The sequence below is a fragment of the Rhipicephalus sanguineus genome, unplaced genomic scaffold (genome assembly GCF_013339695.2).
Source record: "Rhipicephalus sanguineus isolate Rsan-2018 unplaced genomic scaffold, BIME_Rsan_1.4 Seq897, whole genome shotgun sequence".
Classification (NCBI taxonomy): Eukaryota; Metazoa; Arthropoda; class Arachnida; order Ixodida; family Ixodidae; genus Rhipicephalus; species Rhipicephalus sanguineus.
In genome coordinates this window covers 940-23,032 of record NW_023616241.1, presented here as the reverse complement: position 1 = coordinate 23,032, position 22,093 = coordinate 940, and the positions used below count along the sequence as shown (strand labels likewise).

Here is a 22,093-nt window from a genome sequence, read left to right as displayed (position 1 = left end):
TAGGAATGGTGTGCATGTGGGGCGAGTCACGTGCCCTGGTTAGGTATTCATGTTTGTTCCTGGTTATTAAAGCTTTCACTCGATAGTAAGCGCCGGTGTCGTTCCCTCACTTGTGCTTGTCCCAGTTCGCGCTTAAAATTTCAATGATGCACGTCAGATTTTCTGGGCTCCATAATAGTGGTCTGTTGTTTCTTCTGTTCGTCCTCGTTCTTTTGCGCGGTTTATTCATTCGAGATGGAATCACACCAACTTGCCCAGTTAAACGTTCTAATGCTCCATAATAGTCATGCATGTTGGTGGTGGGGCCAGTCCTCACTGGAGTTTATGGTAATGTGGTGGTTCTCTTGCGCAGCTTAGGATGGAAAGAAGGAAAGGAGAGGGTAAAGCTGTGCATAGCCATTTATGGTATGGTATAGCAAGGGGGTGAGAAAGGGAAGTGAGGGTGAGGAGGAGTGAGGGGAGGGTGAAGCATAGCATAGCCATGCATAGTATAAAGAAAAATCACGCCATCTCCCGCTAAAGGGGACCATGAGGCGATGCGAAGCAGCATTTCGGCATGTCGAGCTTACGTTTCAGAGGGGGAAGTGGAGAGGGGAAATGGGAGAGGGAGAGTGGAGACTAGGTGTGGTGGAGAGGGTTTGCACATGCGCAGTAAGGGTGCTCACGCCGTCACCACCGGTTTGAACTCCGCCATAAGATGCTTCGCATCTAATAATTGTTGGGTTTAACGTTCCAGAACCATGACATGATTATGAGAGGGGAAGTTGTGGAGGGCTTTGGAAATTATGACCACCTGTGGTTCTTTAACGTGCACCTAAATCTAAGCACACAGGCCTCAAGCATTTTCGCCTCCATCGAAAATGATGTATAGTATAGTATAGCAAGGGTTGACAAAGGGAAGTAAGGGTGAGGAGGAGGGGAACACCACCAGCTCTGCTGTTTCCTCAGTCTCTTCACCACTAGTGCGCAGCTGCCCCATATTTTTCGGGGGAAGGAGGCTCATTTCTGACGTACCGGCAAGCTCCTTGGCTCAACTTGCATTACTTCTTGCAGGGCTGTGGTGGGGCACGACCGTGGCAGCCCATGAGGTTTACGGCCCACGACCACCCACAGGCCAGCTGAGAGAAAAAGAGAAAGGGCGTAGACCATCCTCGGACATGCCCTTTCAGCCTTCCGCGGACCAGCTCCGTTAACAGGCCCGCTCACCTTTCACCACCGCCTCGACATGGAAGGCGAAGACTCGGGCGGCGCTCAGGCCCCGCTAAGGGCGGGCGAGGAGGCCGACGTGCGCAGTCCCTACATGTCTGAGGTGGATGCGGCGGTGGCCGGGTGGTTGAAGGCCCACGAGTGTGGCGCCCTGACTCCCGAGGTGCTACGCGCGTTCTGGGCGACGCATGTGCCCCCGCTGCTGAGTCCGCCGCTCAACTGCCGCCCTCTGCAGCTGGCCTATGATGAGGCTACGCTGCGCAGGACGCTGCTGGACTCACTTGAGAGGTGAGACGGACGATGGCGGTCCTCTGAATGTAAAATTTGTCGCCTTGTGACATGGCATCTTGCATGGAGATGTGACTTGCTCTTGCCATTTTTGTGCGCTGTTGGCAAGGAAGAGACCATGAATAGTGAGCTATTAGTAAATTAAGCATTCCTGTTGCCTACACAATTGCTTTGGTGAAGCCAGTCTGTGCTTAACGAGAAGTTGGACATGGGTTGTTTCGGCAGGAATTTTGAAATGGTATTGCAATTTGAGTGAGTTATTGAATTCCGTTTCTGAAGAAATATTGCATGTACAATAACTAAATATTTATTTATGTTGTCATCAAAATTAATTGCTGTAAAATGCACTGTAATTTATTCTAACACTTCCACTTGCTTTAAATTTGGCCTCGAGAACCTTGTCATCAAATTATGCGTGCATTTATAGACATTCGCTCATAATGTGCGTCACGAAAGGCCTTAGTGTTGCACAAGTGTGCCTGGTGCTGTAGTGTGACTCAGCTACATCACTACCCAATTCCCACTTGAATTTTGCACGAGAATGACATTTTGCAGTGGGTTCAGTTCAACCCATTTAGTATTGGTTTTGTTTAGGAGGTGACACACCCGCAGTGTCTTTTTTCTTGCATTGCATAGAGCAAATGTAGCAGTTTATGTTTGCTTATGCAGAAGGGAAAGAATGACACGATTTATGGCAAGTGCATTCTTGTTATGGTTGTCATATATCTGCCTAACAAAAAAAAAATAAAAGTGCAGCAGACTAAGAAAATGCCATTGTTCCCAGTTCACGCACGCCTCTGTGATGGCGCTGCCATGTCGGGGTTTAAAGCTGCCGCGGCTGATGTTGCCTTTTCCTCAACAAGTGGTCATCTTGCAAGTCTGATTCTGGCTTATATTTTGAAACTGAAGCGCCTCTGTGACTGCAACCAGGCCTTGTGAACGCGAAAATGATGAGATTGAAAATACGATTCTCGGGCTGATATTCAGCTTTTAAGTGCCGCGTCCCCCTTTAAAGGGACCGACAAATGATCTTTCTCGACCCAGTTTTTTACGGCGCGACAGGAAGCTTACCCTTCGTAGCGTTTGTAGCTGCAGTGGTTAATCCTAAAAGCACATAGTTATTTTATAAGCAGTATTTTTCGATCTGAAAGGCTCCAAACACGCATGAAGGCTTGCTCTAGCAACGCTGAGAATTGATAGCGATGCCGCTAGCCCTTGTGAAAGCTGTCGTTGTTGTGCTTTTGCAGGAGTTACTGTAACTATGCTTAACAACCTTTATTTTGAGCTTTCCAACCATTTTTGAAAATAGCAAGCTGTTACAATGAGATGAAGTGGCTTTATACACCTTCTCGGTATTTGTACAGCATTGTGTGCGCCTGCGCCTGTGTCAAGGCTGCCTACGCCAAGCGAAGGCAGCGCCACTTTGTTGCATACAACTAACGCAGGTCTATATGTACATTTTTATGGAGTAATATCTTTTAAAGGAGCCCTGACACAAAAACTTTCGCCCTGCGTTTTTTTGCTGCAATGTGTTGCTGGGGGCCTGTTAGTCATAACACGGCACATCGTTTGCTGCAACGCGCGACAGATAATTAATTACAAGCTCCTCATTACCGACACAGCCTCAGTTTCAGTTTGACAGAGCTCCAAAAACGACAAGCCGCCGGGTGCAACTATCACCACCTAGCGAGTGAAACGCTCGGTCACGTGAGCACACAGGACAGTGACGCATTTCCGTGCAGTCTGTCGTCATCGGGCTCATCGTCGTCTGATGGCGACGATTTTCTTGCGGCGGGGATCGAAGGAATTTTCGACGTGGCGAATCACTTCAGGTTTGACCCGCTGGCGAGGAGCGATTCGTCGGGAAGCGCGTCAAAACAGAAATGGCGGCTATGACGTCATCGTAACTTGTACCGGCTGCAACGGTTACGTAGGGGAAGTAGGGTGGTCACCTCGGGTCACCTCCGAGGGTGTCAATGCACTAGGTGCGGCCTATAATGCTGGATTGCGCTCGCGAACTTCAAAATTCATATAAAATACCTTCCAAGCTTTATTCGCTGTCGATATTTTGCAGATGGTACATGCACGTACACGGGAATCGATCCAGCAGGCTATCTCGGCCGCGAAATTTTGTGTCAGTACCCCTTTAATATAAAGAAATGAACAATATTTCAGTACTAACAGAAAAGTCATCGAACGCGTACACCAATCAACGGTCACGTGACCGGCTTCATCGGACCATTTATGATTTTGCCGTCAGAGATGCCAAAGGTCATTTTTTGCGACTTTTTTTGCGACTTTCAATAAAGAAATAAAAATATAAATCCACCTCTCACGAGATAAACAGTCAATGCGACTGTCTAAACAGTCAAGTCTCACGAGACAAGAGTCAATGCGACGGACAATCTTTTCATCAGTGCAGTCATCTCATTTCATGTTGTGGGCAGTTGTCGGTCCCTTTAAGCAAGTGTGCATCCTTTGTGCAGGTTTGTCTGCGGGACCTCGGATCCTCGGGGCTACTTCGAGGAGCTCCGTCGAATGGAGTCACCTCCGACGTTGTGCGGCCGGGTGTTCAAGTCCGGCGAGCCAACATACTCCTGCCGAGACTGTGGTCTCGACCCTACCTGTGTCCTTTGTGTTGACTGCTTCAAAAGCAGGTGAATCGCTAATTAGGGAATGCCTTTCTTATTTAGTGTGTGCAGGGCACTTGTAGAAGGGAACGGGGAGCATAAAAAAAAAGGAATGCGATCGCCAGCAGTATTTAGGAACAAGAAGAGAGGCACTAAGAAAAGTGTGATTACGTACTGTTGAGTCTTGACGAGAAAGGAAACGAGGCGACCTTAACAACAGGGGCTTACTGCTTTATTCAACGCATCAACGGCGTCTCAGTACGAGGCACACAGCAGAAGAAGACCCAATACAGATAGCTGCCGGCTTTTAATAGCCAGCGCACAAGAGCTCCATCCTGGACACTTAGATAGGCACGCAGACAGTCAGCATAATAGCTGTACACATTGATCTTATCAACAGATAGCATCCAGCTTGTGAAATGCTGAATGGCCGTATTGCGCTGCAGTATTCGGATGTAACATGTACTTGCCGCTGAGTGAGAGGACAAATTTATTGAGTGATAGACAGGCAATACTGCCTTCCAACAAGCGTTCCATGGCTCAGCCTAGAACGAAACAGCTGAATTTGAAAATATGTATTTGTCCGTGCAAATACAGGTCTCTGTGTTGGTGATCCTTTTGCGATCATAGGAGGGTCTTCAATAAGCACTGGGAAAGAATTAGGATCACGTGGTGGGATGTTCTGTGACATAATGTATGGCTTTTATAAGGTACAGACTTCGTCTAGTTGGTTAGCCTGTGTGCTGTTAAGAGTACTGAGCACAGAAGTTCACTGGAGAACACGGAAGTGACTGCAGTTAATACTTGATGCCTCAACTAAGCTGACGTTCCTTGAATTCTTGTGTCAGTGCACACTTTGATGCTCTGTTATCGGAGCATTTTTTTTTGTCCGCGTCCAAATCGCAACACGTCTGTCTAGCAGGATAGTATGTACTGTCCTGGAACTTGGAGCTTAGCGACTGTCTGATGAAAAACGCCCAACCTGTCTATATGCTGAGAATTGCAGTGTGCTTGTCGTTGCATATGCTTGCGTCGTCTTGTACTTGGCAATTGGGAAAAGAAATAACCTACCAGCGGGGTTTGTCTCGTGGCACAGCGAGCACAAGAACCACAAGTACAAGATGAGCATGAGCTGTGGCGGCGGCTACTGTGACTGCGGTGACATCGAAGCATGGCGGTCGTCTCCATTCTGCGAGACTCATGGTCGGGCCGTCAGGCAGGTAAGAGAGCCATGGAGACGTTAGTCATTCCCAAGTTAAAAGGGAACTTTTTATTAAAGTGAAGCTGAAGCACCTTAAAAAAATAATGACTTTGGAGTGTGTGCCGTATTTTCCGGTGTAAAAGACGCACCTTTTTTCCGATATTTTCGCTGCTGCGTCTTATATATTCAAAAAGTCATGCAATTCTGCGAGACCTAAATGTCCATATTTCATTCATTAGTACGATAAACTGAGCGCGAGAGCATTAATAAAAAGATATCTAATATTGTTAAAACAATGAAACGGGTGTAGTCTTAGATGTCGGCTGCTTGCTGTTCAAGCAGGGTGGCGACAACGGAGGTTACGGCCGCAATAAAAGCCACCACTGTTACGTGCATTATTGTACTGATCAAATGGTTACATGGGTTTAATGCTTAAACAAAGCATTAAACCCATGTAACTGAGGCAGTAAGTAAAAAGGGGCGCCACAGCATTTCATTGTAATATTGTAGCACTCACAATACCAGTTACAAAAACGAAAGTACCACTTCATTATTATCGTCATCAGTTTTTGTATGAGACGTCACTGCAGTCCAGCAGTAGTCGCCTCGCAGCTTCCGGCTTCTGGTTGCCATTTACGTTCCATATGTGTGTGTAGGTGTTAACCGTGTGGCGCGATCGTTTTTTTATGTTTTCCCGCCAAGCCTCACACAGTCAAACCTTGTTAATACGTACACGCTTTAAACGTACTAACGGTTAAAACGTAGTTGTGACGAATGCCCGACCGAGTCTCATAGAGATTAATGCATTCGCTGACTGCTTAAGTCGTAGTGGTTTGTCCTATGCCTACCGGTTAGTGCGTACCGCGATAACTTTTTCTGCCATAAACGTCTACAGCACCGCTGAACTTGCCGACGCCAAAATGTGCCGCAAAATGCGATCTATCTTTTCTAGAATCGCAGAGATCGGTCGATCAATGATTCCAACTTTGCGCGATTGCGGTGACGCCTTTGCGGATAAGCATCGGGAAAGAACCAAGGCGTGATGGTGCCCGCCAACGATTGCGCCAGTATGACTTATCGCCGGCAACCCTATCATCTTTAGCTATCTGCTCGGGCACGCGTATGGCGTAGCACTACTTTAAGCCTACTGCATGACTTTCATGGGCGACAACGTGAGCTCGCTGGGCCACCGATCACTGTTGCATCGTTTTGCGGGACGTCGTTGAAGTACGCGCCGCTTTGTAGAAACGAAATCAGCTTACTGTTGCTGAGTTGAGCGTCGCGGACACCGAGAAACCTCGCTGCATTGACAATTTCACGCCAAGCGTGCGTACGGTACAGTTCTGTAGCGCTGTTGTAACCATACTGCACGCTTCTGTTAGACGACCGCCTAAACGCGCCTCCGTCCGCTACCAGGAGCGCTAGGGCACGTGGAGATGCGGTGTGCACATCACTTGCAGAAAGCTCGTCGTCGCTGCGATAACCCAACTAGCCAATCGCCGCATCTGTGCGCGGTCTGGAGCGGAGTGGGTGCGAAGAACTTTCACACGGCAAGCGCGCGCGTACGGTACAGCAAGCGGCCTCGCACCGCAGTGACAGCGTGAGCCGAGTAGGCGTCGCACTGCATGCAACTAGCTACGGACGATCGGCATCGCGCGGCTGTACCGTGTTTCAATGAAACGTGTCAGTTTTCGCTTAGTGGCAGATCGCGATGCAGACGCGTACACATGTATTGCGGAAAGCCGATACCGCCCGCTCTGTCGCTATGTCAGTCGCTGCATATCGCGGACTCTGCAATAGTTTCGAAATGCGCCTTGGCATCTCCACCACGCACTAGAGGACGGTCGTGCGAGTGAGCCAGAATCTTTTCCGCACAAATATAAAGAAAAGGCGTTGTAGTGGGTACTTGTGCTGTGGTACTGTGTTTATTTCTATGTTGGCGGTGATGGCGCACGTCAGGAGACGCAAATTCGCACTTGCTGGTTAATGCATACTACCGTTTAGTACGTAGTTATGCCGCGTTCCCGTCAGGTAGGTGCTTACAAAGGTACTTCAAGGTGCTTAGCAAAGCCACAAAAAAAGAGTTACTGAGAGGCTGACTACGGCAACCCAGCGATGCTGCCAATCGAGGCGGCAGAAATTTTGACAGTGTGCCGGAGGATGTGGCTTCGAACTCAGTGGAATAAATATTTGTTTTTTGCACCTTAGGGCAGCATTAATTACAAGTTTTATACTGCTGCTTACAGATGTTCAGTGCCATGCGTGATTAACACAGTGTGCAATGAATGTACTCTGCATGTGTCGTTGTTTCATCGTGTTGACAGAGTTAAAAATAGATGCATCTTATACAGAGGTGTGTCTTGTATATCTTTTTTCCCCGCAAGAGTCGTAAAAGTAGGGGGTGCGTCGTACACAAAGATGCGACTTATGCACCGGAAAATACGGTATATGTTTTCTAAATGCGCTAATGTTTTAAGCAAGTAAAGAGAAGTTGAAATTAAAATCGGCTGCAAGCCGCTGTACTACTAGCGGAGTAACATGGACGCGTGGAAGCTCGGCTCCGTAGCCTTCTCTTCACTGCCAAGATGAGGCTGACGCTTTCTTCTTTCTTCGAAAAAAAAACCACAGCAGGAGGAGGGTCGGGATGGGAATGAGCCCAATCCGCTGGACCGGCTCCCTCCGGACCTGGTGAGCCGTGTGGAGCTGGTGCTGCGGGCGGTGCTGCTCTACTGCCACCAGATGCTGACGTGGGGCAAGTCCACCGAGCTGCCACCGGACCTGGCCCAGTCGTCCGTGCCTCGGCTGCAGGAGACCTACGTCACCATGCTGTTCAACGATGAGACGCACACCTACGAACAGGTGCGGGGATGGTGTACCCGATCCTCCTCCTCATCTAGTGGAATCCTAATAGCAATGCCCGTTGAGGAACCTGTTGTTATAGTCAAGCAATGTTTATATTGTTGGGCACATTTGGCAAATGATCAGCTTGGTGGCATGCTACTGATGTGTACCAGCAGTACTGTCTTCACGATATTGCCAGGGGCCCTTGTTTTTTTTTTATTTCGTTGTGATCGGGTTTCACGTACAAAAACTGCTGGCACCACTCGGCACAGGCTGCGTTGCAGTGTTTGGGGAGCTTTGCAATTGTTTCAGATAGCTCTGTTAAGGGGGGACACGGGTCTTAGAAGGCCGAAAATCGCGAAAAAATCGACTTTTTGAAGCTGACGTTTTCGGAATCTATATCTATTTTTGCACAAGTCTGCTAAGTTTGTAGCTTCTATTTTCATTATTTCCGCCGTAAAATCAATCTGTAACACCAATACAGTATAGACCGCTTATAACGTAAGTCGCCGGAGTCGCGAATATCCGCACTATAAGCGGTACCGCACTATAACCAAAACAACCTTTTTCAAAGTCTGTACTTGCGCAAAACGTGTTGAGCATGTAGCCTCGCGTGTCCGACATTCGACATATGCGATTTGGGGCGCTTACAACCACTTAAATCTCCGAATGTTCAAAAATTAAGCGCCAAAGACCCGCATTGCCAACGAAATGAACACGGGGAAAAAAGCAAACAAAACAAAGTGCCATCGCGGAAATTTCGCCGACTACCTCGAAATATGCGCATTACACCGAAACCATGTCGAATCGCGACCGAAATTTCACGTGCTGAGCGGTACCGATCGTTCGATTTCACGGGCGCGCACGCGATGTCCAAGACATTGCAATCGAATCCGTAACCACCATTCGAGAGCTGCATGTGCCAACCATGCCCTCGCTTTCATTAACGATATGATTCCCTTCCCTTCAAGTGCAGCCATCGCAAAAAGTTTCGTTGATTCCGCACCAAACCGCAACTTTTATCGCCCGCGACCGCTACCGAAAAGCAACCAACGCTGATTAGGCCTAGCTGCGGTTCAGCATGTAGTCGCGGGAAGTTTGTCCAAGACAAGAAGATCGGAGGTCGAAAAGATCGCACTCAAGCACTAACCCAAAAACAGCGCGCGTGATACGAAGTTTGTGTTCGCGGCCGGGAGATCAACGGCGACAAAAGCCCGCCAAGGTTTAAGTCCGCGCACTGGCAGAAAAGGCGAAAGCCCGCGTCATGAAGCCGCAAAACTTTCAATTTGCGGACGAGGTAGCAAACGCGATATCTGTAGCAAGTGTGATAACGACGACGCTTTTCCCGACAGGAAACTTGCTTTAAAGCGCGCTTGATGAGGACGCGATCGTACGTTGCACGCGGAACGCACTGCCGGCAAGCGGCCGCGGAGCCTTGCCGCCGCCGGTGCAAAGGCTACTCCGTCGCCTAGGCAACCACCATCCTTCCCCACTCGGCGAGCCCGCACAGCGCTGCCGCGGTCTTTTTCGTCCCTCCGCCCCTCGTTCGTTCACTGTGCGTGCCCTCGCCCTTTGTAACGACCTCGTCGCTCCCTCCCCAGCGGCGTACCTCCTTTGAGAACCGCACTCGCTACCGCGTTTGTCGGAAATATTTTCCCGCAACCGCATTATAAACGGTATTTCATCTTGGGGGACTGCACAATAAGCGGTATGCGTATACATGCGGTTCTATGGGAGGGTAAACGGGAGTCGAAAAAGACCGCATTATAACCGGTCCTGCACTATATGCGGTTACGTTATAAGTGGTCTGCACTGTATGAGGTTTTTCTGAGCGCAAATTGACGCTAAAATCGCGCTCTTTCTGCACCGAACCGTTGCCGGTACACACGGGCTATCGTGGCCATCTTGATCTCGTTTGGAAGAGCCGTTTTTCATCTTCAATTTCCCGCCACCGCTGGCTCGCCTTGCTCATTGGTTTTCTAGCAAAAACGCGTCATCGAGAAGTACAAGCGCGCGATTCTATTGGCTGCTTGGGGCACGTGACAAAATCTAGGCATCCGATTCGCCAAGCGGCGTTTCCGGCGTCTGCTTCACCGCCGAGACGCGCGTGAGCGTGCGCCATTTTGTCCTGGTGTTGTCGACTGCCTACAGCTATGGGTCCTGTCATCAAGAAGTTCCGCACCAAACACAAATTCGGAAAGCGGGTGAGGCGATCGCTAGCCGAGAACTTCAGGAAGCACCCCGCAACGACCCAGAACAACGAGGATGACGAACTCGCAGTGGCCGTCGACGCCAGCGCGGTAGGCCTAACAGACGCTAGTCCTACGAGCCCGTCAGTTGCCGACAACGTCGCGGAAAGCGGCCGTGTGCGTCACGACACACAAATTCTGCAGCCCCAACAGATAGAAGACAAGAAGAAGAAGGCAGAAGAGAAGCTGCAAGAGATTTCATCTGTTGCGGCGACGGAACGGAAGCGCAGCCTTATCGCTAAACGCGCGGACGCCGCGGGTCCCCCATCTGATAAAACGACCTTCACCATCCTGGACTTGGAGGCGGTAAATGCTTTGATAATATTGCATTTAAAGTGCGAGATTTGCAACGGAGACACCGAGATCAGGAGAGGCGAGCGGGAATACGGCCTTGCCGTCAAGCTTGAGCTAGTGTGTGTGAACTGCGGTGACGGGTCGTCAAAGTGGAGTTCACCGTGCGTCGACGGGCAGCAGAAAATAAATCCATTCACAGTAAACGTGCTCGCCACCCGCGCAATGCAGGCTACTGGCAACAGGCAGACTGCTTTTAACGACATATTTGCAATGATGAACATATCGCGTCGCGGCCTCCACACGAAAACGTGGCAGGCATACGTGAAGAAGAAGCTAACACCTGCCGCTACTCTTGCTGCCTCGAAACTCATGAGTGAGTGCGCGAGTTCGGTTCGCGACATCTACGCGGAACTCAACGCGGACAACCTGGGAAACATCGCCGTGTCATACGACGGATCGTGGATGACGCGCGGACACTCGACGCATATTGGCGTCTGTACCGTCATTGAACTGATAAGCGGCCTCATTGCAGCAGAACTTGAAACTTGCAGCAGAACTTGAAAAAAAAGGCATGCTCATGCTAACAATCAGTCTGATTATATGCCTGGTGCATATTAATCACGAAAAGTATGTGTGCCTTTCATATTTTTCATTCTGTAATGCTAAATAAAGTTTTAACCTTTTTTGCTCATTTTCTCAAAACATGGATTTTGGCCACTTCCCTTGTTTGCTTCTTCTGTAAAAGTCGACCTAGGACAGCTAGAGCTACAATTCTTTTTGCACAACCTAGCTAAATGTGCATAAAAAGCAATGCTGCAAGCAGATTTTCAATCTGCAATTCCAATTTTTTTTTTATATTAGTTTAAAATTTTCTTGTTTTTGGCTAGGTGTAGGCCATGAACTCATTAGTGCTGTAAATTGAGAAGTAGTTGTTCGATTTCCAATCAGCTTGCAGCGTTGCTCTCCTTAGGCTTTCTGGTATCTATATATGGGCTTATGATGATGTTATGTTGCATAGATAATTTTTTATTGTTTCAGCAAACAATAAAATGAGATTACTAATTATCTCTGAAAATAATTGACCTGTGTAAAATATAACTGGATAGTTAAATAAAGCTAAAAAAACTGAACAAAGCAGTGCAGTTTCATCTAATTTGGCCAAGAAATAACCTATGTTGTCTCTAAAAACCATGTCCCCCCTTAAGGTTACGCGCAGGACGCAAGTAGTAAAGTTTATTCGAAAACTTACGTGAGTACCGTCGATAACACTGGGAGGCTCTATCATTGATGTATAAAAGACGGCACATTCCACCGACGATCATATTAACGACGGCCAAAGATTGGGATCACCACTGTTGGTGTACAGCGTCTAATGCTCGGGCTTCGAGTTTTCGTTTCCTGGGCACAAGTTCGCCCAATAAAGAGTTTTGTCTTTAACAGCCCAACTGCCACCTTCATTGCCACAACCACGGGACAATATGTAGATTAAGGTTGTTTTTCCATTGTCTTCAGACAGTAACTTCCATTTGTTTACCAATGTGCATAGATACAGCTGCAACATCACATGGCAAAGCGGTCTCATTTCTATGGAGGTGAAATGCCAGAGGCTTGTGTACTCTGTGATGTCAGTGCACGTTAAAGAATACCATATGGTCAAAATTTCTGGAGCTCTCCACTGCGGCACGCCTCATTACCATTATGTGGTTTTGGCACATAAAACCCCAGATATTCTTATTATTATCACGCGCCAATTTGACCCCTTCACTTTAGATTCTGGATTGGAAATGTAAAACGTACTGCAGATTTAATTTTTGACGCTTGTGGTGTTGCAGCAGTACATCTTACAGAAGGCGTTGATGCATTGATTTTCACAAAAGCACCCGTGTACCTGATTTATACACACGTTAAAGAAACCTGAGTAGTCAAAATATTTTCGGAGTCCCTCCCACTACAATGCATTTCATAATCATATTGTGGTTTTAACTTGTAAAACCCTGAAATTAAATTCTTTTTATTTAGTGCTATCCATTGTTGAAGATACCCAGTTTACTATAAAAAAAAGTATGGTGTCGGTGTGGTGGTTGCAGGTTATCCAGACCCTGAACAGGGCCATTGAATGCTCACACCGGGAGGCCATAGAATACGCAACCATGGTGGACCGCGAGGGCCGCAGCGTGGTCCGGAGCTCGACGTTCCCCGATTGCTTGCAGGTAGGTAAGCCATTCAGGGAACAGAGCTTGGCTATGCTTTTACTCTGCGAGTGTTATTGTGTGGTGAAAAAGATAACGTCATGCGTCTACAGTATTGCTGAGAAGCCAACTATGGATGGGACATCTGCGTTCCACCGTGGCGAGATATTGCGTACATATGGAATCATGGAGGCTGCGGTATAGCTCTTCTAGTTCAGAGGTGTAACTTTGGTCGCACAGCCGTACCTATGCACGAGATGTGCGTCTCCCACTCTTGTTTCCTTCATTTGTGTTGCATTTTTATTTTCAAATTTTGTAAGTTTGTAGCCTCCGTTTTCACCGTTTCATCACAAAAAGTGTAGGGAGCATTTGTTAGATGCATCCGTGTCTTAGTAACAGTAATGGAGTTACATTGTAACAGAGTAACTGTAATGGGATTAACAGCATTGCATTCACAAGTTACGTTACTCAAGGGAAAATGTAAGAAGTCAGAGTTATAAGTTGCCCCATAAAAGTAAATTGTTAGTGGCAATGTGTTACTAGCAACTTGGAACACGTAGTAACCAGTTACCAGTAACTGGTTTGTGCCCAAGACTGCCGTGCAAGTACTGAGAACATGTTTCCGTTGATTATCGGGCTGTGCGCCACAGCACTGCTCTTAGGCAGGTGAAGTTTCAGTGCTAAGTTGCATGCAGTTGCACGTGCATGGATGCTACAGTGTGCGTCGATGCAACTGTGCAGGTGAAGCAGCACATTGAGAGGATCACGTCGCGGCACGGCAGCCGTCCCCTGAGGGTTCTGGTGATGCACTCGTCGGTGGTGGCACACCAGACATTCGCCATGCGGCTACTCACCTGGCTACAGGGCTTCCTTGCACAGTGCCAAGGTCAGTGACTCTGTTGCGCTTGCACGTGGAAGTGTTTTTCACTGTTGCACGGTGAGATTGCACATTGCCTTCACATATCTATTAACTATCATTATTTTTGTGTGATCCCTGGCCATGTATTCATCCCACCAGACCAAATGCCTAGGGTAGCATGCGAGGATTTATTGGTTATCTGTCACCTCGTGCAAAGACCACTTGCCACGTGACACCCTCCGGCCAAAAGAGTGCTCCACACTTGCCGCTGTGGTTACGAGTGGCACTGGCTAACACTCCCAGGGATTACTCATACAGAAATACCGAACGAAGTGGATGGGGCGGCTCCTTCCGTCGTAGCTCAATTGGTAGAGCTCCTTCATAATTCGATTGTTGTGGGTTCGAATCCCGACAACTGAAAGGGTGTTTTTTCGTCCACATTGACTCATTTTAATTTATGTCGTAATTACTGTAGTATAGTTAACGACAACAATTAATGTCCCCTATGCTTTCCTTGGCCTAATTGTCCGTTGCATTCATTTAGCTTTGCCTGATATTAGGTCTGGTGACACCGTGCACTCATCATGCCACCGAGAGTTGTGACAGACATTATGGCAATCAGCAGCTGCAACAAATTGCAGTGATTCTTTCTCGTCCTCCTTCTGCAGTTGCAGTGATTCCACTCCTGCGCCAACTGCGCCAACTGCGCCAATGTGCGCCAAATTGTATTTCCTGCGCCATCCTGATAATATCGACGAAAATTGCGCCAAACTGCGCCAAAGTCTCGGGTTTGGGGGCGTCTATCACCGGCAATCGCACCACCGGCGTGTCAGCACATATCCAGCTTGATCTCGGGGGCTGCCAAAGTCACAACCATGGACCAAGAATTATTCCGCTGAATAAGCCACGATGCCATGCACGGAGCCGACGCAGCTTCTGTTCCACAAGTCAGCTCGACAGCAAAACGCGCTCTCCGCAGAGGCTTGTGACGTCTAGGCCTATCGGTAGCTAGAAAGTGCGACGGCGATTCATCGGCGGACGTCGTCTGTTCTAGAAACGCTGCTGATAGCTCGTTTCAAGCATCGCACGGCACGTAAGGAAAGCAATGTTCAGTAATAACTACATGCGTGCCGCTAAAATGTCTGTCACTTCTGTTTCTGGACATCGCGGAATGAAATCTGGGATCGCTAGCAGTAGATATATGGAACAATATTGAATTTTCCTTGCTTCGCGTTTATGGAAGAGCACGCGAACGGTGGTAAAGCGTTGACACATTTCCTCAGATATACTTTATCCAGTCTTGGGCAGTAACTAGTTACTAGTAACGCGTTACCGGTAACTAGTTACTTTTTTCAGTAACTTGTAACTGTAACTAGTTACTTTAAAGTTAGAGGAACTTGTAACTGGAACACTGTTACTTTTTTGCACGGTAACTGTAACGGGAAATACCGTTACAGTTACATCGGTTTTCATAAAAAATTATCCGACTGCAACATTTAACGCTTTGCACTTTTTCGAACTTCCTTCTTTACCATATCCTGTACACACCTTTCAACATTCCACAATAGGGCTCCCCTCGCCGGTTAGGAGAGGAGCTTGCTATTATCTTCCCTGCAGAAGGCGGAGGTGTGAGGTTGGTCCTTAACGCAACTTCAAGTTTACTTTTAAACTAGATATCGCAAATCAATCATGTTCCAAGTGAACAGATTGCTAAGTTCACGTCCGTTTTTTTTTTCGGAATATATATAATATTGTCACTTGAGCTTGTAGCTCTGTTCTTGGTGTACCGGTGGAGCATAAGAACGCCTAAGTCTCCTTCGTCCGTGAATCCGATCTAATCCTGTTTGGCAGGTGGCTAGAAAGGTGCATCGTGCGAAGCTGCTAAGAGCCAGCAATACCGTGAACTAGCGAAGCAATTTTTTAAAACCTCTTTGGAACTGATTGTAAATGGTTTACTCTGACATAACACAACAATTATTAACAATATGACATAGACGTTTCGTCTTCTATGGAGGTTGCATCCTCAGGTTGTTGCAAGCCCACGCGTCGCGGCGAATGAACCACGATTCCAGGAGTGTTCTTCCCACCTACCTTCGTTCACAAGCCAGCGTCGTCCCATTGTTTAGGTCAAAACTATGCCCTGTTGTCCAGCGGTGTTGAGCAAGGCCCATCGTAGAACGCGTTGCATGGACTGCTTTAGCAATATTCCATTTTTTCTGCCTGTTTCGATGTAAGTCGCGTCGCAATCCCCACATTGTACTTTTAGATGACCCCGCTCTGATTGGCTCTGATCTTCCGCAGCTGTATGGTTTTTTGGTTTCGCGCGAACACATGCCTCAATGTATGACGGGGCTTAAAAACGGTTTGTATGCCCAGGGGACGCAGAGCTCTCCGGACAGGGTCTGATACACCTTGAACACAGGGAATATGCACAACCGACGTTTGTCTTCACTCCTGACGCACTCCCTGCTTCTATTCGCATACATTTCTGGGCATCGTTAATAAACGCCGTAGTATATTGCCGTCGTTCCAGAGCATCAACCACGTTTTCGTTTTCTAGTCTCCAGGGACATTTATTGATGCGATAAATTGAGGCGTACACAACGAGTGCTTTTGTTGTGCCTCCTTTTTAAAGGTTTCCTTCGTCTAGGGTTTTACCACGTGCAATTTCGACTATCCGCACGCCTTCGCACATTTTGAATAAATAAATTCTATAATTTGTTTTGTGATCTAGTACTTACTTTATAGAGTAACGGAAAAGTAACGGCGTTACTTTTTCATAGTAACTGTAACTGTAACAGGTTACTTTTGGAAACTCAGTAACTGTAACTGTAACAGAGTTACTTTTTTGGCTTAGGTAACTGTAACTGTAACACTGTTACTTTTTACTGGTAACGAGCCCATGACTGACTTTATCCACGGATTGATCTTCATCCAGAAGAGCTTTTTCGTAATTCCGTCCACCACACATCCGAGTTTGTAATCACTCTGCGGTAAATACCCCCAAAGGCCCTGTCCTTTCGATCTCGCGTGCTAGGGTTCCAATTCGGATTTTTTGCTTGATTTTTTAAATTGTCATCTCATTATTAAAAGTATAATTCCTGGTCGGAGCAGCCGCAAATGCGCAGCTGTCAGTAGCGGGCCCATCGCTGACGGCCCACAGTGAAGTGGCTACGCCATGTTACACGTCCGCCCCTTGCTTTCCAGGGTCAATAGCTGACGGTTAAAAAAAAACTCACAGTTTCGCTTAAGGGCGAAGCAATGAATGCGATACCAACAAATTGTATTGTTAAGCGAAGTAAGGCTAGCAGCTAGCTCGCTTGGATCCGATCTCGCGTAACTCAACAAAACGCTGGTTTAAGGTAAGGGAATATGACCACTCCAGGAACCGAAGCGTTTTCGTTCTCTGAGTTCTCTAAACGCGAAGTAAGCGTTGAGAGCACAGCAAATTTACGAGCCGTCTCCTGATGCCTCGAGATAGCGCGCGTGCAAGCGACTGCGCCTTTCGAACGATGCGGTCCCCCCCCCCTCTTCTCCGCTCCCCCGGCATCCCTTCATGCTCCTTACGAAAGACGGGCGGGGCGTTTCCTCTCTGTTTGATGAGCAATCCATGGCAGGCCCGCACGTGGGAAGATGTTACAGCATAGACCGCTTATAACGTAAGTCGCCGGAGTCGCGAATATCCGCACTATAAGCGGTGCCGCACTATAACCAAAGCAACATTTTTGAAAGGTTGCACGTGTACAAAACATGACCAACAGGCAGGCGCGCGATTCCGACTATCGCGGCATGCGACTGGGGCATAAGTTTGCATCTGCTTACATTTGAAAATGTTGAACTGTTAGCGTCCGCGGACCTGCGGTGCCGACATAACGAACGCGGAAAAAATGCGCCGTCACGGGAAGTCGCCGCGGTAACACACTGCGCGTCCGCGATGTCGAAAACGGTGGCGACCACAAACCACCACTCGAGTGTTTCACACGCGCGCCCGCGTTTTCGTAAAAGATGTAAGTCACCCCTTCTAAATGCAACAATTGCAAAATGTTTCATTGACTCGGCACCAAACCGCAACTTCTGTAGTTCGCGGCCGCCGACATGGCAGCTAGCGCTCGTTAGGCCTAGCGTGCGCATTGCAACTTGGCATGCCACCGCGAGAAGCTTGCCCTAGGCAACACGGAGATCGGGAGTAGAAGAGATCGCACTCGCGAGCTAAACCGAGGGCATCACGCGTGAAACGAAGTTTCGGTTCGCGATCGGGAGAACAGCCGCGGAAACTATCCTGAAAAAGTCTTTCAAGCTTGTTAGTCCGCCTGTTGGTGGCAAAGGCGAAAGCTCAATCGCGTCTCAAAGCATTGTTACTTGCGGGGGAATCGAGGTTGCACGCGCGATATCTGCGCTCTACGACGAAGCAACGACGAAGCGCGCATGTCAAGCGGCCGAAGGGGGCAAAGGCTCTCCGTCGGCCGCGCAACCGCTCCCCCTCCTCACACCATGCACCTGAGCCGGGCTGCTGTCCCCCACAGCCATCCCTTTTTTTTTTCTCCCCCCGCTCCTTGTTCGTTCGTTCCGCGTCCCCTCCTCCTTTGTAATGCCGTCGCCGCTCTCTCCCCCGCCGGCGCATCTCTGCTGAGAAGCACGCTCGCACCCTCGCATCTCTGACAATGTTCCGGCAGCCGCATTATAACCGATCTTTCATCTCGGGGGTCTGCACAATAAGCGGTATGCGTATACATGGAGTTCTATGGGAGAGTAAACGGGAGTCAGAAAAAACCGCATTATAGCCGGTACTGCACTGTAAGCGGTTACGTTATAAGTGGTCTGAGCTGTAGTTACCGCAGATCCAAACCACAAGACTGAAGTAACTAGAAGAATAAGAATGGGGTGGAGCACATTAGGCAGGCATTCTGAAATCATGAACGGTAGTTTCCAGTATCCCTCAAGGGAAAAAGTATATAACGACTGCATCTCGACCGGTACTTACCTATGGGGCAAAAACCTGGAGGCTTGTGGAAAGGGATTCAACTTAAATTGAGGACGACGCAGCGAGCTATGAAAAGAAAAATTACAAGTGCAACCTTAAGAGACCAGAAGAGAGCAGAATGGGTTAGGGAAGAAACGGGTGTTAAGGACATCTTAGTCAAAATCAAGACGAATAAATGAGCATGGGCAGGGCATGTAGCACTTAGGCAAGATAGCCACTGGTCATTAAGAGTAACAGACTGGATTTGAAGAGAATTCAAGCATGTGATGGGAAAGCAGGAAGTTCGGTGGACAGATGAGATTAAGATGTTTGTAAGGATAACGTGGCCTCAGCAAGCACTGGACTGGGTCGATTTGTGAAATATGGGAGGCGTTTTTGCACTGCAGCCAGTGTAGTCAGGATGATGATGATGGTGATGATTGGGGCACAGCTTGTGAGTGAGGATCAGAAGAATTAAGTAGCCCTGCTCAACCGAGCACAGTGAGCTCTTGCTGCCAGTGGAGCCCAGTACTGAAGGCCCCGCCACCCAATTTGCTTACACTTCTCCTCATCACCAATAATGTTCTTTCCTTCCTTTCTTCATGTTTCATTGACATTGAGCTACGATTCCCTGCAGTGTGACCGGTTGTGCGGGCAAGGCACCCAGGTCCGAGAAGTCGTGTGCATCAACCCCCTCGAAGGCGAGAAGGTCGAAGTGCTGGAAGACTCCGGCTGTGACGAGTCCGTGAAACCGCCCACCAACCAATCCTGCGAAATTCGAACGTGTGATGGCACGGAATGGGTCACCTCGCCATGGTCGGGCGTGAGTACTATTGAAATTTCTCAAGCGAAGCTTGTTATCACTCGCAGATTTTATCGTGACACGCAAAAAACCCGGCGGAGCGCAAAGCAATGCGACCCACGAAGGTGTGTTCATCACATGCGTATTTGTATGTGCCGTTTTCCAATAATTGATGCTCCCTCGATCAGCCGTTTCTGGTATGGCAATCTGATCTTTTATCGAGGTCACTTGTCATTTCACGTTGCCGCGTTTCGTTGTTGCCTGGATATGAACGCCTGATAATCGTCGTTGGCTGTAGCAGCTGAAGTGTTACGCTGCTAAGCATGTAGATGAAGGTCTCATTCCTGGCATGGAGGAAGGAAACAGTTAGGAGGGAGCATTGCACAATAAGAAGGAAAGAAAGAAAAGTACTACACCAGGCACATACACGTCAAGCTTCGCTTGCCCCCACTTTCCTAGTAGAGTGAGGGTTTCTGAATTTTTTTTAAAAGAAACAGCACCCTGTGCTGCCTTTTATTTCACGTTCAGTTGTTTTCTTGCGGCATTTCCCTTGATGAAAAGCAACACCAACAAGCTTGAAGTTCAAATATGTTTGATGCATTGATTGCGCCTCGACGTTTTCCTACCGCAGTGCGAAGCACCATGCTCGTCGCGCATCGAGACACGGCAAGTGTTCTGCACCAACGAGGAAGGAATGATGTTCCCCGACGAGTACTGCGACGAGGAGAAGCGGCCCAACACGACCAGGCCGTGCGACGAGGAGGGCGGCTCCCTGGACGACCTGTGCCAGTACATGTGGTACTACTCCCAATGGAGTCCCGTGAGTAATTGCTGTGTGCTAAACTCCTTGTGCTTTTGCAAACTGTGCGTGCACCTTTGCCCTTTCAGTAGTTTTACACCCGTAACATTTTGGTGGAGTCTCTGGGTACTCCTCTTCGTCGTAACAATATATTTGGTACATGCCGATATTGAAGAACAGTTTACGTTTGCTTCATTGTATACAAAGTCTTTTCATGTTCATGTTTGTTACAATAAAGTTTGAAGGCACACATTGAGCCAGAACAGTGTGAGAAACATTGTATACATGGAAAAAAACGAGCTGACAATGGAAGACCTTGCAACAAAAGTTAACAACTCGGCACTTGTTCTATCTACTGTGCTGTCTACTTCCTTTCCATGTTAGCAGACAACACGAAAACATTCATCTCATCAAATTATGTTGACTGTAGTCTTGTCTATTACTTACTATGTCCCCATTCTTTTGCGGTGTTTTGCCTCTCGAAAGCATGTGTCCCACCCATACAATCGGCTTTAATGGTGCTAAACTGTTTGACTGCACCGTCTAAAATCCTGAAAAGTGCTTTATTTGGTCCCAAGATAACATCTGCTTCCTTATCCATAGGCAAACTGAGACTCAAAGGTTATTCCTTGACTTTCCCACCGCTGCACTTCAAGTGACGAAGGTTCTGCTGCTCTTTAATGACATTCCTGACATGGCGACATTACAATAAATGTAGCTGCACACTAGTTAATTCCATCCTCTATCTCTCTGGAACACTGCATGTGCATGCATTCTACAGAGATATAACTAGCTTTATTGCCCGCAGTGGTTTAACTAGCCTTACTGTCTGCAACGATCTAACTCGCCCAACTTCTTAGCTTTCTGCCTAACTGGCCTCATGTTGCTCTCGTCGCTACTGCTACACAAGTTTGTGCAAGTTGAGCCAGTTTGGGACATTGCATGTCCTCCGCAGTGTTCCACCGAGTGTGGCAAGGGCATGCAGACCCGCAGGGTGTTCTGCGGCACCATGACCGACGGGAGCATCAACAACGTCACGGACGACAATTGCAACCCGGAAGATCAACTCAATTCGACTAAGGAGTGCGTCGTGGACGCTGTCTGCAACGGAACTTGGGTCGCGGCTCCCTGGAACCGGGTATGTGTACCGTTGGGGCCTCCCAAGTGGTCTTTATATAAGAAAGTGAACAGCATGATCAAGCAAAGGCCAGTGTAAAACCAAGACAAGCAATGTAGTGAAAAGAAGACATCTTCTTTTGTTGTCGTTCGCTGTCACTCGTTGCTCACGCTGTTCACTTTTCTCTAAGTATGTACTAGCAGTTTGCCTAGCTAGTTGGCTATTTTACTGCCCCCTTTGTCTGTTGTGGACACTCTGCAAAACCTGAACCTGCAAAACGTGAACACATCATGGCAATTTCCTTCAACACAGTGAAAATGCCTTTGGTGGTGTTGGAATCACAGTGCTTTAGCACCGTACTGTAGATGCAGATGGTTGGACAGACACCGATGCTGTACTACATTACCTGAAGGGATGAAGAAAATATGTTCCGTTTAACAGGAGCTCCACTTACTGAGAAATGAAACAGGGTTGCAGTACTCAGGTATGAAACCAATCATAGTAGAGGCAGTTGTTGTGTTCAAGCAGCAATTCTGTTTAAGAGATTTCTGTTTGCTGAGAGTCTACTGTACTTTCAACTTACCATATTTACAGAAGAACGGCGATTTGGGCTAGTTGGTTAAAGTGCACTTACATGCTTGTGCTGCAAACATCTTTA

At 48.0% G+C, this 22,093-nt stretch overlaps 1 protein-coding gene across 1 annotated transcript in view; it reads left to right on the top strand.

Annotated features, from left to right (window-relative positions):
- The window catches only part of LOC119378616 (E3 ubiquitin-protein ligase UBR2-like), a gene marked incomplete at its 3' end in the record, with an annotated part of 28,783 nt that extends 7,327 nt beyond the window's left edge, over positions 1-21,456 (top strand). Inside the window, exons 2-11 of the mRNA XM_037647691.2 lie at positions 1,054-1,494; positions 3,981-4,151; positions 5,221-5,344; positions 7,954-8,184; positions 12,797-12,919; positions 13,640-13,784; positions 19,125-19,171; positions 19,355-19,540; positions 20,151-20,339; positions 21,274-21,456. Of these exons, the coding sequence (XP_037503619.1) occupies positions 1,226-1,494; positions 3,981-4,151; positions 5,221-5,344; positions 7,954-8,184; positions 12,797-12,919; positions 13,640-13,784; positions 19,125-19,171; positions 19,355-19,540; positions 20,151-20,339; positions 21,274-21,456 (1,668 nt within the window). The remainder of the gene's footprint in view (positions 1-1,053; positions 1,495-3,980; positions 4,152-5,220; positions 5,345-7,953; positions 8,185-12,796; positions 12,920-13,639; positions 13,785-19,124; positions 19,172-19,354; positions 19,541-20,150; positions 20,340-21,273) is intronic.
- Positions 21,457-22,093: the final 637 nt, after the last annotated feature.